Source organism: Bubalus kerabau, chromosome 11 (assembly GCF_029407905.1).
Source record: "Bubalus kerabau isolate K-KA32 ecotype Philippines breed swamp buffalo chromosome 11, PCC_UOA_SB_1v2, whole genome shotgun sequence".
In the NCBI taxonomy this organism is placed as follows: Eukaryota; Metazoa; Chordata; class Mammalia; order Artiodactyla; family Bovidae; genus Bubalus; species Bubalus kerabau.
In genome coordinates, this window is record NC_073634.1 from 5837540 (window position 1) to 5849882 (window position 12343).

General features: G+C 52.8%; 1 protein-coding gene across 3 annotated transcripts in view; it reads left to right on the forward strand.

Moving 5' to 3' along the window:
- The window catches only part of CNNM3 (cyclin and CBS domain divalent metal cation transport mediator 3), a 33850-nt gene extending 23666 nt beyond the window's left edge, over nucleotides 1–10184 (forward strand). The window contains exons 2-9 of one of the 3 annotated variants that reach the window (XM_055539366.1): nucleotides 1863–2006; nucleotides 2977–3126; nucleotides 3379–3548; nucleotides 3743–3839; nucleotides 4175–4308; nucleotides 4664–4802; nucleotides 7311–7409; nucleotides 7907–10184. In XM_055539366.1, coding sequence (XP_055395341.1) covers nucleotides 1863–2006; nucleotides 2977–3126; nucleotides 3379–3548; nucleotides 3743–3839; nucleotides 4175–4308; nucleotides 4664–4802; nucleotides 7311–7360 — 884 coding nt within the window. In that variant the 3' untranslated portion in view covers nucleotides 7361–7409; nucleotides 7907–10184. Of the gene's footprint in view, nucleotides 1–1862; nucleotides 2007–2976; nucleotides 3127–3378; nucleotides 3549–3742; nucleotides 3840–4174; nucleotides 4309–4552; nucleotides 4803–7310; nucleotides 7410–7906 lie in introns of those variants that run through there. The other 2 variants (XM_055539365.1, XM_055539367.1) reach the window with 2 other exon arrangements.
- Nucleotides 10185–12343: the final 2159 nt, after the last annotated feature.

Sequence of the window (12343 nt, forward strand, 5' to 3'; positions counted from 1 at the left end):
TCCTTTCTTGACCATCTGGTTAGTGGTCTAGTAGTAATAGCTTTTGCTTGACTCGGGACAGTTTTCATTCCATCCAGCTTTGGAGCAGCAGCTGCTGCTGCTGCTAAGTCGCTTCAGTCGTGTCCGACTCTGTGCGACCCCAGAGATGGCAGCCCACCAGGCTCTCCCGTCCCTGGGATTCTCCAGGCAAGAACAATGGAGTGGGTTGCCATTTCCTTCTCCAGTGCATGAAAGTGAAAAGTGAAAGTGAAGTCGCTCAGTCGTGTCTGACTTTTAGCGACCCCATGGACTGCAGCCTACCAGGCTCCTGCGTCCATGGAATTTTCCAGGCAAGAGTACTGGAGTGGAGTGCCATTGCCTTCTCCGGCTTTGGAGCAGAGGTCTTCCTGTATCTGATTACTGGGGGTAGGGGAATGGGTTGGGGAGGACCGTGGAGCATAGATGCTGAAAGAATGAGGCAGAGCATGATGCTTCCAAAGAATGTGCTTCTGAACCCAGTCCCCTGCATTGGCACTGAACCCAGGGCATGTAAAGTAGGATTCACACACAGACGTGAACTTCCCTTTCTGCTTTGCCAGAAGATTCTTGAAGCAAGCACAGCTTTGTGTGCAAGTCCAGGCCAGCCTCTACCCTGCGCTGTTTTCACTAGTGACAAGGGGCATGGCTGAGATGAGTTTGCTCCAGTTCTGTACCCAGATCTGCACAGCCTAGGCCAGTAGTCACTACCCACCTGTGGCTGCTAAGTTCTTGAAAGGTCAGCAGTCTGAATTGAGGTTGAGGTGTGCAGTGAGTACCGAATACACAGCAGATTTCCAAGACCTAGTACCCCGCAAAGGCAAAGTATCTATTCATATGTTTATGCTGATTGCATTTTGTGATATTTTGACTGTACTGAGTTCATCATAATATATTATTAATTTCATTTCTTTTTATATTTTTTAATACAGCTACTCAAAAATTTTGCCTTGCATTCTATTTCTTTTGGACAGGCATAAAGGTTATAGCTTCCCTGGTGTCTCAGTGGTAAAAAAAAAATCCACCTGCCAATGTAGGAGTTGTGGGTTCAGTCCCTGGGTTCAGAAGATCCCCTGGAGAAGAAAATGGCACCCCACTCCAGTATTCTTGCCATGGTTAGAGGACCCTGGTGGGCTACAGTCCATAGGGTCACACAACTTAGTGACTAAAGAACAACAATAATAGGCTTGTAGAGGGAAAGCACTTAGCTGAAGCAGAGTAAATTCTTGAGATTTCCACAGCAGTCCCCAGCATTCTGAGGCTGGGCTTCTCTCAAGCTTACGTTTTCTCTTTAAACGAGCAGCTGCCTGACCTGAGGAGGAAGGACGAGAGTCACAGCCTCATGCTCTTCCTCCCACATAGTTTGGGCTCTAACTGCCCAGGTTACCATTGTCTTCATACCCCTGCGTGACTTTCGTGAAAACAGAGGGCAGCATTCAGAATTGGGGACGCTTCCCTTGGAGACTTCCGACATGGCCCCCTTGGCTCCTGGGTCCAGATGGTCCCTGGGGAGCTGGCGTCTCTGGCGTCAGGGCCCTGTGTCCTCAGTCCAGCTGCTCATTACCATGTCTGTTCTGGTCCAGACGCCTCCTTGTCTAAACCATGTTTGCAGCGTGGAGTCACGCAGACCTGGGGTGTCCTTGGGCAGGTGGGTGTGGGGTCTGAGATTTAATCCTCACGGGCACTTGGAGAGTTAGGTAGTGAGAAGCTAGGAATAATCTCTCCTGATGCATGGCGCGTCATGGGAACACAAATCAGCTTCCATCCTTCTGGTGGGCTTGTCAGTCGGGACAAGGGAAAACAAGAGGCCTCCAGCAAGCTGTAATGTTAGCGTCCTCTCCCTGCAGGGAAGTCCCACCTGGCCATCGTGCAGAAGGTGAACAACGAGGGCGAAGGTGACCCCTTCTACGAGGTGCTGGGCCTGGTCACCCTGGAGGACGTCATCGAGGAGATAATTAAGTCCGAGATCCTGGACGAGTCTGAAGACTACCGTGAGTCCGGGCTTCTGTGTGTTTCCAGCTCATCTGGTCTCAAGTTTACGGAGACATGTGTTTATCAGAGGCTGGAGATCCCCATGTTCGAAGTGGGGCTGGATCTCGGGGCAGGGCTGTCACATCCCCAGGCCCCTGTCCTTGCCCTGCGGGGGCTGGGATCACCTCTCACTGGAGGTGGGGCTCACCTGTGGCTGGACTGCCCCTTTGGTGGCTGTGCAGTCCCGGCACTGGACTAGGCTCTGGCCCGAATGGGCGCTGCCCAGTCTTCCTCTTCCTTGCAAGGCCTCTTGTGCTGTTGTACATTGTAGAAGTTCTCAAAGAACCCCCAGCTTTACTGCCGAGAGGTTCTTCCCCAACCAGATGATCTTGGGGCCTGTGGTTGTGTCTTAGGAGGGCCTGCCTCTCAAGTGGCTGCAGTCTGCAGGGCAAACACAGCCCATGCTTGGTGGGGACTCACAGGGGCCCCAGAAAACTAGCTGCCCGCCCCTGTGAGTTTGCACGTGAATCTCTTTGCCCGTGTGCCTGTTCCCCAAATGCAACGTCTTGGTTCGGCTCCTCAGACAGCCATAGGCACGGGGTCTGCAGATCAGCGGCTGTTTGGCACGAGTGATGCTCATACTCACGCTTCCTGGAGGGGGGCTGCTGTTTTATGTAAGCTTTTTGCTGTTACGTCTGCATTATCTGCTCCCAACTTCAAGGAGGGAAGCAGGCCTTTCTGCTACTTCTCAGGCCGTCCCTGGAACTCAGGCCGCTGCCCCTCTGACATGGGTACTGGATCATTGCCTGGTGGGGGTGGCAAGGCAGGTTCCGGCAAAGCAGCGGTGCCCGGGACAGGGCCTGGGGTCCTGATGCCGTTCCCCCAGGAGCCCCAAGGCCTTGGAGGCGGGGGCGGCAGCAAACCCCTCTGTCCGGTCTTGTTGGTGGAGAGCTCCTGGCGCCTCAGCAGGCCCTCTTCACCCCACCCCAGGAGACACCATAGTGAAGAAGAAGCCTGCATCTCTGAACGCCCCTCTCAGGCAGAAAGAGGAGTTCTCCTTGTTCAAGGTGTCTGACGATGATTGTAAAGTGAAAATCTCACCTCAGCTGCTCTTGGCCACCCAGCGCTTCCTGTCCCGAGGTGAGAGCCGGGGTGGGCCTCGTCCCTGCTCTCTGGCTCACCCCGCTGCCCCCTGCCGTTCCTGGCGCTCCTCTCTTCTGCCATTAGCATCTCGGTTCACCGGAGGGTGGCTGTCCTCTGCCGACGACAGAGAGCTGCGTCCGGTGGGTGTCGGGGAGGCTGGGGGAGCTGAGACGGGCAGTGGTGTGCTGACACGGGCTGTGCTGGGCCCAGAGGACGGTGTCCCCATCCCTTTTTCCCGCTGTGGGGCAGAGGTGGATGTTTTCAGCCCGCTGCGGGTCTCTGAGAAGGTCCTCCTGCACTTGCTGAAGCATCCCAGCGTCAACCAGGAAGTACGGTTTGACGAGAGCAACCGCCTGGCCGCCCACCACTACCTGTACCAGCGCAGCCGGCCGGTGGACTACTTCATCCTCATCCTGCAGGTACTTGCCAGCCGGCCTGCAGCCCACTGCTTGCCCAGAATGTGGGGAGGGTGTAGGAAGAGGAACACCCAGGTGCATGCCCCCTGGATAGGCAGGGTCCATGCTCTCTCCTCCTGCTCTTTGCTGGCAGGAAAGGTGACCTGTCCACCCCTCTCCCTGTCCACTTTTCCTCCCTCTCTCCTTGCACCTCCCAGGGCAGGGTGGAGGTGGAGATCGGTAAGGAGGGCTTGAAGTTCGAGAATGGGGCCTTCACCTACTACGGGGTTTCTGCCCTGACAGCGCCATCCTCGGGTAAGCTGGGCACTCCTCTTGGCGCTGGAGGCGGGGGTGGGTGGGCACTGTGGGAGCTCCCCAAGCCCTCTTGCCGGGCGGTCTGCCTGGGGACCTGTTGGCCCTTACCGTCTCCTGGCTGTGTGGAGGGGAGGGCAGGGTTTCTTCAGGCCTCGTCTTTGCTGTTCTTCCGACCCCTGCCAAATCTGTCCCCGGAGGAGCGCATTTGCCCTCCTGTCCAGAGTCCCGGGCTGCATTCCCTCGCTGGGGTGATCAGTAGGATGGATCTCAGAGGCTGGGCAGGGCCTGGCCGCTCCCCCATTGACAGCTGACGTCACTGACTGTCCTTTCTGCAGTTCACCAGTCCCCCGTGTCCTCGCTCCAGTCCCTCCGCTATGACCCACCGCCCGAGCCCACTGACAGCACCCGCCTGTCTGCGTATTGTCCCGACTACACCGTGAGGGCCCTCTCGGACCTACAGTTCATCAAGGTGACCATCTGGGTTGCTCCTTAGTGCTTTTTAACCAGCTTTGTGTCCCCAAGGGCTAGACTGGCTGGTCACAGGTTAGAATGGATTAAATCGTGATTGAGTCTCAGAGCAAAGCCTTGTAGCTGCTCTGAAGGACAGGTCGCCTGGCCGCTCTTTCTGCTGGCGGCCTAGGCGCCCAGAGTCCTTGGGGACCTTAACGCCGTAGCCAGTGGCCCCAGGCGCTTCCTCTCTCCTTGTCCTGCAGGCTGTGGCTCCACCCCTAGTTTGAGTGCTGGAGGGCAGGAGGGGCTGCTGTGGGCCTGCGTCTCACTTTGCCTGCCTGCCCGCACGAGTTGCAATGCTTCCTGCACCCCAGGTCACTCGGTTGCAGTACCTCAATGCACTCCTGGCCACCCGCGCCCAGGCGCTGCCACAGTCCCCGGAGAACACAGAGCTTCTGGCCATCCCTGGCAGCCAGACCAGGCTCCTCGGTGACAAGGCGGCCACAGCCCCAGGTAAGCCCGGGTCCCGCAGTGTCGACCCAGAGTGAGCGTGCCCTCCACCCTCCCGGCTGCACACACACGGTCCTGCTCTCTGCCTCGCCCTGCCCTCCGTCCGTTCTTTCTCCTTTCATCTCCCCATCCTTTCTGTCTTGTGTTTTTAATAATTTGAACAATACTGAGCTACAGCCCAGCTGTCATTTTGAGTAGAGCATGTAGGTCAGCATTTCCTCTCAAGGGCCTGCAGTGGGGGTTGGTTTATTTAGGGAATACAATTAGCCCTTGAATAGCATGGTAAGGGGCGCCGGTTCCCTGTGCGGTAGGAAATGTCTGCATACCCGTGGTCGGGCCTCTGCATCCGCAGCCCCACACGCACGGGCGCCGTCAGCTGCGGCCGGCGCGGTGCTGCAGTGTCCACTGGCGGAAAGAAACCCGCATGTAAGCGGCCCACGCGGTTCAAACCTGAGTGGTTTAAGGGTCAGCCCTAGTTGCTAAATGGGAGTAAGGGTGGATTCAGACACACTACTGGTCATTTAGGGAAGATCCCCTGCAGGAGGGCCTGACAACCCACTCTAGTATTCTTGCCTGGAGAATCCCCATGGGCAGAGGAGTGTGGTGGGCTACAGTCCTTGGGGTCGCAAAGAGTCGGACATGACCGAATGACCAAGCACAGCACAGTGCCTGGAAAATGAAGATTTAGGTCCAGTGGGCCTGACTCAGAGATTGGGTGGCAAGTAGACCCCATCCCAGAACCAAGAGGGGCACCTGCTGAGGTATTTGTTCAGGGTACCCCTCCCGTGGGACTCCCCTGGGAGCAGGAGAAAGAGGACTCTGCAGGGGGAGAGGGGAAACCCCACCCTAACTGTGTAAGGAGGGAAAGCAAAAAGGAGTCTGTAAACGAGGGGCTTTGGGTGGGCGTGGCAGGACAGGTGAGAGAGCTCTCCTGGCCTGGTTGTTCAGGAAGCTCCCGGGTGGGGCTCTGAGGGCCAGGGTTTGGTGGGGCTTTGGAGAGGCCGCAGGGGGCCTGCAGGGGTCTGACTCCCCTTGCTCCACCCCCCAGAGCATCTCACCCTCCAGTGGGGACACCGAGATCTTCCTGAAGGCTGCCTGTGCCTTGCACTGTTTTGAGAGCCCGCCTTGTCCTGACTTGGCTAAGATAACTTCCCTGAAGCTGTCAGAAGTGGTAGTTGTTATGCCCATTTTCCGGATGAGAGTTGCAGCCCAGGAGAGACAGGCACTCTGGCTTAGAACCTGGGCGCACCCTTGGCCAGTGGGTTGTGGTGCCTCACAGGAAATGGGTCTGGTTACTGGAGCCACAGTTGGGAAGAAAACATGTTTCAGTAATGGCCAGGTGCTTCCTGAGATGTCGGGGGCAGAGCGCACCCTGGGCCTCGCTGTGGCTCCACTCCGTGAGTCTGGTGCTGGTGAAGGGCTCCCGGGTTATGCTGGGTCCTGGAGCCGGGCACAGTCTCGGCCCTTTGCGAATGAACAGATCGTTCGTTCCCTTCAGCCTGCTCCCGTGTTTACCCACCATGACCTTTTATTTTGTGAGACATCCCCTGCACGGAAATTCACACCATCTCTTTAGACTCAGGTCTCGAAATCCAGTGCGAGTTTGTTTTTCAGAATGTGAGCCCTTTGGTTTTAGTTTTCTCACGTGTGAGCCTTTTCTGGCTCCATCTCCTACTCAGACTGCACAGGTTGTAGTTAAGGTACAAATCTAAGAATCCTGGTTTTTCTGTTCATCTTTTACCATATTCCCAGAGTTTTTTTTAAAAATCCTGTTGTGGTTTCAGCCACTTGTTGGCCAGTCCGCCGGGGGAATGGTTTGTAGTGGCTTGTGGGTCATTTCCTCTTTGTAATGGATTACTAGCCCCTATAGTCACAATGTTAAATCTTCCCTAAATGCAGCCTGGTGTTGGCCCTGGGCAGCCCTCAGGGTCTTGCATTTCATCTCTCTTAACCTCGTGCTTTGCTGCTGAGGGAGCTCGGTGGACATGTCCCAGTGCCCTGCTGAAACAGCGCAGGTCAGAACTGCCTTCTGAGTGACTCCGGCTCTAGGTTCCCCAGCAGAGAACTACTTTTATTGAAATGCTTGGAAAGCACCATAATTTGCAGCTGCATATAGCTGGGTCGGCAAATGGCCTGAGGGCCAAGTCTGCCCTTTCTCATAGGGTTTTATTGGCAGTGCCCACCTGCTGATGGCTTGCATGCGGCTGCCTTTGAGCTATGACAGTGGAGCTGAGTCGTTGTCACCAAGACCCACAAATCCTAGGCATGCTCTTTGACACTGCTTTCTGAGCTCTGGGCTGCTGTTTGCAGTTTGGAAGCTCTCCACGCCCGTTGCCGCCCGAGCGCGGTTGCCAGGGAGAGCCACGCTCAGTGCTGAGCCGCCCAGGCCCCTCTGGCTTCGTGGCCTTGCCTCAGCCGCGCTGCCGAGCGGGGGCCCTGCGGGTTCAGCTCTGTAGCTCGCATCCTCTCTCTCTCCCCTTCTCCCCACCTCTTCCTCTGCTCTCTCTCTAGCCTTCCCGGTAGACCTTTCCCTCTTTGGCACATTTGGAAACTGCAGTTGATAATTGACTGTGGACTAGTGAGCATTTTTTGTTTAAGACAACACCCCAGGTAAATATCTCTCCTTTTACCTCCTCTTTGCTTCCCTTCCCCAGCCTGTTAGCTGCTGGGGGGGCCCTTCAGGCCTCTCCCCCCAGAAGGGAGGCTCTCCTCCGTGAGGGATGAGGGGCACTTCCTGTCCCTTGTTGCTGTTTCTCGGGTCATTTTCTTAGAAGGCAGGAGGCCTGGCAGTGACCGTTCCTGCTGGGGCCAGGTGTGCTGTCCAGGGCAGGTGTCTTCCGCCTGGCTGCATGGCCTTGGCCTCCTGTGGGCAGCAGCCCTGCCTCCCCTGCCTCTCGGTGATGGCCTCTGTCCTCACAGTGGTTTTCTCTCATGAGGCTGACCGTTTTCCTAACTAAATCCTCCCGGCTCTGCCTCAGTGCCTCCCGAAGAGGCCTGAGGCTCTACTGCCTCACCCGCCCGCTCCCTTCCTAGAGGATTTACACCTGATTTCATAGGACCCACTCCCTTGATTGATGCTCTAACGCTGACTCTCCTCTCCTCTCTAGGATCCAACCACAGCAGACCTGGCCTCCCAGCAGAGGAGAGCCCTGGGCGGAACCCGGGAGTTTAGCCGCTTGTCAAGCAGCCCCAGGTCTGGGGAACAGACAAGCACGTGGGGAACTGGAGCAAGCTGGAAAGCACCTTCCTGCCAGCCCATCCTGTCCCCTGCAGGCCACGTTTTAGATGGCCTTGTACATGCAGGTCCTGGCTGTCCTCCGAACCAGACATCAGTGCCAGGAGCCTTCAGCAGGTTCTGCGCCCCCACCCCTAGAACATGGGGGTCATTGGGGGCCAGCCCTCCAGGTCTGCTTCCGAATGGAATGAAAGGAACAGCGTCATCTCCAGTCCCCAGGGCCAGCCTCCCTGTGACAGTGTATTTATACCTCTTCCGGCCAAGCCACGATGTGAGCGCGGTAACTGCCTTCCTGTGGCCGTGACCTGTACTCTCTCTGCTTTATTTGCCAACCTTCTGCTGCTGGCAGCATTTCTCGAGCAAACCAAGAGCACCACTGTGGGCTGGGGGTTCACATCCATGGCCTTGGCCACAACCACCTTGTTGGCTTCCCTTATGACACTATGCTTCGGAGCACGCACCTGGCCTGTCCCACGTGCCAAACCTGGAAGCAGCTGTGTCCCTCCAGGCCTGCTGCCTCCCATGGAGGTGGCTTTTCTTGCCCTGTCCCAAGCCCAGAGCGAGCACACTGGCCCCTGGGGGGTTCAGGAGCCCCTCCTTCCTGCCGCGCCTCCCCCTGCCTGGCTCAGTGGCCACTAACAGTCTTGTCGTTTTCCACGTGTTAAGAAGAGGGAGGTCACAGGTGAGGGGAAGGGTTGCTGTGATGCACCTGGTCCGTTGTCGTCGGATCCCAGAGTGGGTTGCCGGTGGCCCCTGGGGTGCTGTGTGGCTGGAAGGCGCCTAGAGAGCAGCAAGGGAGGCAGGGCTGGGTGTGGCCCAGGTAGACCCCCATCACCTTTCTTTGGAAAAAAGGTGACATCAAAAGTTTTTCTTAGAGCTCTGAAACATTTTAAGCTCTTGGCTTTATTCCCGTTCCAGCTCTCTGGGGCTTTAGAGAAGTGGGAACAAGAAGGCGTTTTTGTCGTCTTCCGGTTACCTACATCCACCTTCCATGGTGCTTTAGCTGCGCAGAAACTGGGGCATCATGGGGACCCCGGGGAGGGAGGCAGGAGGGTTTCTGGAATCTTTCTCAGTGGCATTTGGGTCCTTATCAAGGATCAGTGGGCGTGAAGGCCAAAAAACAGTGGCATGCTCACTTAGAAACTCTTCTCAAGGAATTCTCTCCCAAGAGCAAACCCAGGTGGGAAATAGATACTTGAAAATTTTTTCTCTCTGCAGAAGAGTGTTAACCTTGGCTGCACATTGGAATCACATGGCAAGTTAAATATACTGCTCCCTGGGCCGCTCCCCACAACCCACCCACCCAGGGATTCTGATTTACTCAGTCCAGGCATCAGGATTTTATTCTGTAAAATTATTTTATATTCACAGATCATGCCTGCTTACCTGAATGTTAACATCTTCTATAACCTTGGTGCACTTATCAAAATTAAAAAATTAACATTGGTACAAAACTGTTAACTAAATAACAGACTTCACTTAGGTTTTTATCTAATTTTCCATAATGTCCTTTTCTGTTGCAGGACCCAACCCAGGACACCAAGTTGCATTTAGAGCTATTGCCTTTTTCCCTATTTTCTCCTATAACTTTCTACTTTGAAATAATGACAGATTCATAGGAACTTGCAAAGCTAGAGATCCCATGTATCCTTCCTCTAGCTTTCCTCCATGATGACACTGTCTTACATAGTTAGACTACAGTATGAAAACCAGGAATCTGACTCTGGTGCAATGTGGGTATGTAGTTCTGTAGCATCTTATCACATGTAGGTTTGTGTAACCACCACTTCAGTCTAGATACAGAATTGTTCCTCACTAGGATCTCCCCACAACGGACGCTCTTAACGCCACACCCACCCCCTCTGGCCACTACCCCCAATCCCTGGCAACCACTAATCTGTACATCATCTCTGTAATTTTGTCATTTCAAGAATGTTGTATAAATGGGATCCTACGGTATGTAAGTGTTGGGACTGGCTTTTCTTACTCGGCACATTGTTCTGGAGTCTCCTCCAGGCTGCTGCACATGTCAGTCAATCGTTGCTTTGTGATTGCCGTGTGGTATTCTACCACAGGCTCAGTCCTGTCGAAGGACATCTGGGTGGTTTCCAGTTTTTGGCTATTCCAAATAAAGCTGCTGTGAACAGTCATCACAGGTTCTTGCGCAAACATTGGTTTTCTTTTCCCAGAGCTAAATGATTAGGCATGCAGTTGCCAGGTCTGTATGGTTATTGCATATTTAGGTTTTAAAAGAAACTGCCAAACCTTTTCAGAGCACCTGTACAACTTTACATTCCCACCAGCGATGTGTTGAGTTTTTTTTCCATGTCCTCCTCAGGACTTGGTGGTGTCAGGTATTTTAGCCTTTCTGGTAAGTGTGTAGTGCTGTCTCATTGTGGATTTTATTTGCATTTCCATAACGTGTATTTTTTCATGTGCTTATTTCACTTTGTGAAAAGTCTGTTTATGTCTTTCGTCCATTTTCCAGTTAGATTGTTTGGTTCTTTTACTGCTGAGTTTTGAGAATTACTAGGCTTGATTGGGTTTTTGGTTTGCAAATATTTTCTCCCAGTCTGTAGCTTATTTTTTTTTATCTTAACAGGATTTTTTATAGAGCAGAAATAAATTTTGGTGAATTCCACTTTACTCATTTTTTATGGATCATGAAATGGCAGCCCACTCCAGTGTTCTTGCCTGGAGAATCCCATTGACAGAGGAGCCTGGCGGGCTACAGTCCATGGGGTCGCAAGAGTCAGACATGATTTAGCGCCTAAACCACCTAAGAAATCTTTACCTAGTTTTTTTTCTTCTTTTTTTTTTTAAATTTAGACTTGATCGTGAAGATTGTTTTTATAAAGCGTTTATAGTTTTTCATTGCATTTAAGTTTGTGATTTTCTTTCTTAATCATTTGTTTTTGGCTGTGCTTGGTCTCTGCTGCTCGGGCTTTTCTCTGGTCGCCGAGAACGGGGCTGCTCTTCGCGGCAGTCTGCAGGCTTGTTGCGGTGGCTGCTCTTGTTGTGGAGCTCAGGCTCAACAGTTGTGGCTCATGGGCTTAACTGCTGATGGTCTGTGGGGTCCTCCCAGACCAGGGATCGAGCCCGTGTCTTGTACATTGGCAGCTGGGTTCTTCACCACTGAGCCGCCAGGGAAGCCCTTTGTGATCCATTTTGAGTAAAGGGTGTTTTTTCTTTTTTTGCCTATAGATGTCCATTACCTTAAGTACCATTTGTTGTAAAGCATATCTTTCCTCCAGTGAATAACTTTTGGATCTTTTGGCATATTTATCTATTTCTGGGTCATCTCTTCTGCTCCACTGACTGATGTGTCTCTCTCCATTGGTACCACCCTGTCTTGATTACTGAGTGCTGCTGAGTGACTTCAGTCGTGTCCCCACTCTGCGACCTCATGGACTGTAGCCCACCAGGCTCCTCTGTCCATGGGATTCTCCAGGCAAGAACACTGGAGTGGGTTGCTATGCCTTCCACCAGGGGATCTTCCTGACACAGGGATCAAGCCCACATTTCTTAACTGTCTCCTGCATTGGCAGGCAGGTTCTTTACCACTAGCACCATCTAGGAGCTGTTTAGTAGTTCCCTGAAATCAGTAGACTGGTTTCTCCCATTTTGTTCTTCTCCAGAGTTATATGTTTTAAATTTTCAAATAACTTGTCTAATCTACAAAAAAAAAAAAAAAAAAAAAACCTCTGCTGGGATTTTATCAGGAACTGGTTAAACCTGTGTATCAATTCAGGTGGCACTGACATCTTTATTATAACTTTCAATCCGTGCATATGTCTCCATCTATTTAAATTTGATTTCATTCATCAGCACTGTGTAGTTTTCAGCCTACAGGCCCTTACACGTTTTGTAAGATTCACACCTAAGTGGGTTTCCTTTTTAGCAAATCATAAGTACTGCTGTGTGTTTTAGTGTTCAGAATCATCACTAGTATATAGAAAAAGGTTTTTGTATCCTGAGAGTATTCTAGGTGCTGTTTTCATTTTTTTTGAAAAGAAGATTCCTTAGGATCACCTTCATAGACAGGCATGTCAACTGTATAAAAGTGCTTATTCCTGGGCCCACCTTGGGGTTCTGATTTACTCAGGCTGGACATCAAGGTTTTGTGATGTTTTAACCTTTTGGCCATATGGCATGCCGGATCTTAGTTCCCTGACTAGCGACTGAAGCCCTGCCCCCCTGCAGTGGAAGCACTGGACCACCAGGGGATTTTCAAAATTCCCTGAACATCAGGATTTTTTCAAATTAATTTTTTGACTGTGCTGAACCTTCGTGCTGCGCTTGTTTTCCT